This window comes from Oxyura jamaicensis, chromosome 2, assembly GCF_011077185.1.
Source record: "Oxyura jamaicensis isolate SHBP4307 breed ruddy duck chromosome 2, BPBGC_Ojam_1.0, whole genome shotgun sequence".
NCBI classification, from domain to species: Eukaryota; Metazoa; Chordata; class Aves; order Anseriformes; family Anatidae; genus Oxyura; species Oxyura jamaicensis.
Genome location: NC_048894.1, coordinates 44243762 through 44250086, shown reverse-complemented (window position 1 = coordinate 44250086; position 6325 = coordinate 44243762). Strand labels below are relative to the sequence as shown.

Sequence of the window (6325 nt, the reverse complement as noted above, 5' to 3'; positions counted from 1 at the left end):
CCAATGTCTGTTTGAAGAATCTCTCTCCTCCACAAATCACCTTCAGTTTTCCTTCTTCACCCGTGCTCTCTTCTCCCTATATATGCCTTTACTGTATCAGTGTGATAGCCACCTGATTGAGAACTCAGTCCTACATCTCCTACCAGTTTTAGCTGGGAAAGCTGAAACTGTTGAGCTTCAGGCAACCGGCTGCACCGCCGTAACTCACAGCTTCTTCTCAGCCAGCACCATGATCGCTGTTCAGTGTCACAGTAAAAAAACATGTCTCAGACACAGACGCACGGCCAGCTTGGCTCTCCTCGGCTGTGGTGGTTCCGTCTGTAGGAGCAGCAGAGCAGTGGGGCTGGTAACCCGACCTGAATTTGCCCCGAGCGTGAATGAGAACCTGATCAGCGGGTGTAACACCCTGTCACCTGGAAATGAACAGGTCCCACGGGGAGCCAGCGCAGTGAACAGCATTTGGAGGTGTGTACAAACCACAGCTTGTGTATCTTTTGTGCTCTTTACGGCTTGCTTGCAAAGATTAATAAAATGAAATGGTGAAAAGCTAAGCCAACTGTGCTTTTTTCCATCTTTTGTCAGTCCCAGTATTTTCACATCCTGGTAGACAAGTTATTCTTATCAGAGCAATGGAAAGAGTCTGAAATGCTTTTCTGGGCGATTTGCAAGAAATTTGCAAGCTGGAAAACTGATCCTGTGGTTCTGGAGGGGACAGTGCTCATTATCTCCAGAATCTGTATACTCAGGAGTTTCTTACTCCAGGTTCACTGCCATAATGTAGATCTGAAAGGTTGTGTGCCAAACAGAAGAGGCACTTCCCAGTTACCATGGGCAGTAGATCAAGACACAAATTGGTTACAAAAAGAATCCTCAGGCATTGGGAATAGGGACAGGAATGCGTAACGTGAAGCAAAACATCAACGATGGAGAAGCATCAAAAGTTTAATCCACCAGAAGAAGCAGATGAGAGAGGAAATACCTGTGGACATTTCTGAAGGGGGGGAAAGTGAGAAACTTCTCCTAAAGCAGTATGCAAACTTGGCAAAAGAAAGCAGTAACTGGTACCGCATGGCATAATTCAGTATTGGTGAAGGAGGAGAAAAGCAGGCAAGAGAACGGAAAAAGAAAACCGCTGAGTGCGATAGTCAATCATACCCCAAGTTTGGTGTTTTCTGTGGTGCCTCTTCCAGCCGTTTGTGATCCTAACAGATGCGGGAATGCATGCATGCAGGTTAGAGTTATGTAGAGCAGATGCAGCCGTCACGTACTCAAGTCATCAGTGCAATCACCAGTGGCATTTCAGTACCTCTGCCATAAAACAAACAGAGGTCATTAAAAAGAGCAAGGTTTTAGGTAACCTCCCTTCCTTCCAGTTACTAAATCCCAGCGGGTTTGTTGTACCAAATGAGGATAAGTATTTTTCCAGATCACTATAGATCAGAAGAATCCAAAAGCCATTATCTACTGCCTCGACCCAGAGCAAAAATAACGGGATTAATACATGTATTAACGTATTACTATCATAAAGCACACGGTAAAATATCATTGTAATGGTATTCTGGACGGGACTTTCAAAAATACCTGATGGAGCTAAGTGTTCTTTGATGTTTTTATGATCAGTTCCCCAGGCACCTGCATAATAAATACATCAAGAGCATTTTTTTACCTGCTCTATTGTATTGTAGAAACAAAATCATATACACAATAAATGCTGCACCTTTAGACAGCTCAACTGGGATATTTATTTCCTCTGTTGACAGAAGACCTGGCAGAATGAAGCTCAGACCGCTTTTCCACCGGTGCTCTGCCGTATGTTGTGCTTACGCTTTGCTGTTCTGAAAACTCTCCTTACAGCACGTTTCAGCCAAAAATCTGTGGGATGCTCAGGCTGGTCACGCCTCAGGACACCTCTCCACCTCACATACCACGTCTGCAGCACTGCTTCAACGCCGTCAGGCTGGGGAAGATCCGTTCTGGAGGATCGTGGAGTGCACCCTGTATCTTCACTCTCTAGGAAATGCAGTTTATGTGGCAGTAGGTGTGGAGCGATAAAGTGAGGGCAGCCCAGCACTCATCTCTGAGGGTGCCAAGGTCCAAGAAGAGAACGAACACGTCCTTCTGGCAGCTCAATTGTGCATCTGTGGCACCAGCTTGCCCAAAACGCCTTCTGCCACGTGCAGTAGGAAGAGATTCTTAGCATCACAGGGCAGGTGCTTCCATTTTGTGTGAGGAGTTGTGCGGGTTCCTCTGTACCTCGGTGGATATAATGCAGCTGCTGAAATGCTCCTTTTACTTATATATTTATTTATTAAAAACAAAAGCAGTAACTTTGCCACCAGCTGCCATTAAGCTGAAGCATAACGCTGCTTTTACCCTAGGAGTTTGTTCTGAACGTACACTCCTACCTACAAGTTCATACTGCAGTGTGTACCACCAAGCCATGTGCTATGATACGAAAACATGCAGAATTTTGGTATTTTTTTTATCCATCCCCTCATTAAAGCACTCTGCCTTCCGAAGCGCAGGGCAATTTTAACTAGGGGTCTTGGGGGGCACGTTCAATAATTGCTCTCTGCCAACCTTCTCTGGAGCTCACCCACCAGATACCAGCCTCTGGCACAGCACGAGCACGGCCCCTGGCTTTGCTGCGTCCCTCCAGTATTGCTCTGCCATCAGAGCAATCCCTCAGGGGGGCCGAACCCCAAACTCTCCCTTGCTGGTAGACACAGGCCGGCACCACGGCCCCCTTTCCCCGCGCCGCCTCGCGCCGGCGCGCCGGCGCCACCTTCGCCACGCCCCCAGTGCGTTATCCACAAGCCCCGCCTTGGCCACGCCCCCCGCGCCTTCGCCACGCCCCCACCGCCACGCGTTCCCTTCCCCCAGCGGCGGCAGCGAGGCGGGCGGGAAGGCGCCCCGCGCGCATGCGCAGCAGCGCCTCGTGGAGGGCGGCTTCCGCCGGCGCCCAGCCCTCCCCTTCCTTTCTGCCCGCGGCCGCCATCATGGTACGGGAGGGCGGCGGCGGGGCCCGGCCCGGGGAGCGGCGGCCACAGGGCCTCTCCGAGCCTCGGCCGCCGGCCCGCGGCCGCTCCGGGGCTGTGGGGCTGTGGGGAGCCGGGCGGGGGCTGGAGCCGGGGTTGGGGCCGTGAGGGAAGGGGCGGCCGGGAGGGGGTGCGGGGGGTCTCGTGGCGCGGTGACTGACGGCTGCCGCCCCCCCCCCCCCAGGTGTTCAAGCGCTTCGTGGAGATCGGCAGGGTGGCCTTCGTCGCCTTCGGGCCGCACGCCGGCAAGCTGGTGGCCATCGTGGATGTCATCGACCAGAACAGGGTGAGCGGGGGGGCCTCGGCGAGCTGCCGGAGCGCCGACCGTGTGTGGCGTGCTGTGGGGAGATCAGAAAGGGGGGTGTTCCTGAACGGGTTTCTCAAGGAAATGAGCAGTTGGCAAAGATATGAGCTTTAATAGCTCTTACTGGGTACAGAACTTCAAGGAGCACGTGTTTTCACTGGCAAGCTGTACCCCTCCCTGGATCGCTCCTGAGAACATGTGGCTGAGCGATGTCCATCGGAGCGTAAAGCTTAAAAATGCACAGAATCACAGCATCTTCCCAGTCAAAGAGGCCTCCAAGATCACTGAGTCCAGCCTCTGACCTAACAACAAGACCTCCACTAAACCATATCCATAAGCTCTAAACCTAAACATCCTCTAAAGACCTCCAGGGATGGTGACTGAACCACTTCCCTGGGCAGCTCATTCCAATGCCTAACGACCCTTTCAGTAAAGAAGTTCTAACTAAGTGGCACTTTTGTGTGCTGAAAGTAAATGCTTGGACCAGGAGGTTCTTTTCACGTGATGAAAAGATCTTTTGATCCTGGAAAAGCTGAAAAAAATACGAATTAAGAGATTAAAACCCAACTTTTTCTCCTTCTTCCCAGGCTCTGGTCGATGGCCCCTGCAGTGGTGTCAGGAGGCAGGCTATGCCCTTCAAGTGCATGCAGCTGACTGACTTTGTGATCAAGTTCCCGCACAGGTGAGTTTGCCCTGTTTGGCCCGTGTGAAACATGCTCTTGCTTCGTGCCTGAATTACGTGATCTGATAAAGAGCATTTGTACATCATTAAATCCCTACATCAGTGTGTATGCAGTTAAAATGGGGCAGACTGAGTTAAGATGGTTGAGTACATTTAAGTTTTCATTATCACTGCTGGCTAATAACTGGAGGGAAGGAAACAGCAGACTGGCCTAGGTGACTTGCAGGTAGGTGTGGGCTGCAAGCAGCGGGAGAAGAAGTTGCAGTAATACTGGGCAGCTATGCTTTTGCTGCTGCTCAGGTCGCCTTCAGATACTAAATAAGTTGCGTCCTAGCATGGCTACTCTGGAATCGTAGGAGGCTGAACTTACCTCTGTGATTCAGAAGCATTGCTGGGAATGTTAATATGCCTCTTGAAATCACTTACGTGCTTAGTTCTAGCAAATAAAATACAACAATAAAATGTTAATTAGGCCACAGAGATGTATGTGGCATTGGCTTAAGCTAAGCATCTGAAGGAATGTAGGAGGGTGGTCTTGGATGAAATTTGATGGACTAGCATTAGAAGGTCTTTTTTGGAAAGATGGTGAATATAACTGTGACTGTTCTAATACAGTGCTCGTCAGAAGTGTGTGCGACGTGCCTGGGAGAAGGAGAATATAAATGAGAAATGGGCAGCGACGAGATGGGCAAAGAAGATTGAAGCCAGGGAAAAGGTACAGATTTTGACTGGATGAGTAAAGTACTTTGTACTCCTTCTGCACATGGAAATTAGGTGCAATATAATAACCTATGTATTTTCTGTTGCTAAGATTAGAAACAGTTAAGGTGTTGATTATAATCTTTATCAGCTTTAACTTCTTGTAGTTTTACTGTAAAAGTTTGTCTTGTTCAGTAATTACAACTTGTAGTTTCGCATCCTCACTTCCCAGTGAAGGCCTGTAGTGAATATTTGTAGGTGTGTAGCTAGACCTCATTTGCAGATGCTCAGTTACTTGTGGAATGTTTTGAATTTCCGAGTTTAGTAACTTATGTATGTTGTTGTGTGTTGTTTTTTTTTTTCCCGAACAGAAAGCTAAAATGACTGACTTCGATCGTTACAAGGTTATGAAAGCAAAGAAAATGGTAAGTAATTGAGTGCGGTTTCCTTACAGGGTTTGAAGCTTGTAAGCTTCACTTTAGAGTCATACACAGATGTTAGTAGCCTTACTTTTATAGTTGGTTGACACAAATATGTGAGTGCCTTGAATTCTGAGGCCTCTCTGGCCACCAATTCAGTCACTGATCAAAGCTGAGTTCACATGATCCGTGCATCGGTATTCCCAGTTACAGCTGAGGAAGGAAATGAAATAGAATATTCTTGATTGGCCACAGATAATATTTTGTTCTGTAACAAACTCCTTACACATGGGATGTTGGGATGCCCAAGTTGCCAGCCACTGATGTTGGCCACTTGGTAGAACAGTTTTAGGTGGGATTTGACATTTTGGATGAAGTTAATGGTAAATCTTCTGACTTACTAAAATATAATCAGGCTAGCAAAGGGTGATTATCAGAATGAGCAGAACCTGGAAGATTGGAATTGAAATCAAGGAATAATACTTTTGGACTGTTACAGTTTTCATTTTGATTAATAGTATTTTTTGTTTGTTTTTTACAGAGAAACAGGATCATTAGGCATGAAATTAAGAAGCTCCAGAAGAAGACTCCTAAAAAAGTCAAGAAGACAGAGAAGAAACAGAAATAAAATGAGCTTCTAGTTATGTTTTACTTTGTGTCCATGTTCTGATTCTTCAGAAATGACCAATGGATTTAAATTGTAAACATAAGTTCATTTTGCTCCTGACCAAGAATTGTTGTCTGTCTCATTTATTAATGTCCCAAGGGTTGGGGTCATGGTTTCTCTGAAACACACAGGAAAGCTTTTGTCATATATTGACCGTACAAACTGTGCTCAGAATTCTACAGCCAATACTGTTTGAAATATTTGTATACTTTGTTATTCAAAGTAGTTCAGGTCCTCAGACATTTTGAATTAGTCTGCAATTAAATGGTATGGAATGAACAAAATTACTAGCACAGTCCTTGATGTGAGAAATCAATTAAACCAATATTTCTGTATAACTTCAGGCCAATTGAAAATGCATCTTCTGGTTAGAATGCAGGTATGTCAGTGCCTGAGAGACTGACAAATTGCTGTTGAAATGCTGTTCTTAACTACTTAAAAAAACACCCCACAACCAAAAACTTCCTATAAGCAGTTACCTGGGATACTTCCATACCCCAGAAGTCTAAAAGCATA

General features: G+C 46.8%; 1 protein-coding gene across 1 annotated transcript; it reads left to right on the top strand.

Annotated features, from left to right (window-relative positions):
* The first annotated feature begins 2894 nt into the window (after positions 1 to 2894).
* On the top strand, positions 2895 to 5876 carry RPL14 (ribosomal protein L14). The gene is made up of 6 exons (XM_035319437.1): positions 2895 to 3002; positions 3223 to 3324; positions 3930 to 4024; positions 4640 to 4739; positions 5095 to 5148; positions 5684 to 5876. Exons 1-6 carry the CDS (start codon positions 2922 to 2924, stop codon positions 5768 to 5770), a joined length of 519 nt encoding a protein of 172 aa, XP_035175328.1. The 5' UTR covers positions 2895 to 2921; the 3' UTR covers positions 5771 to 5876.
* Positions 5877 to 6325: the final 449 nt, after the last annotated feature.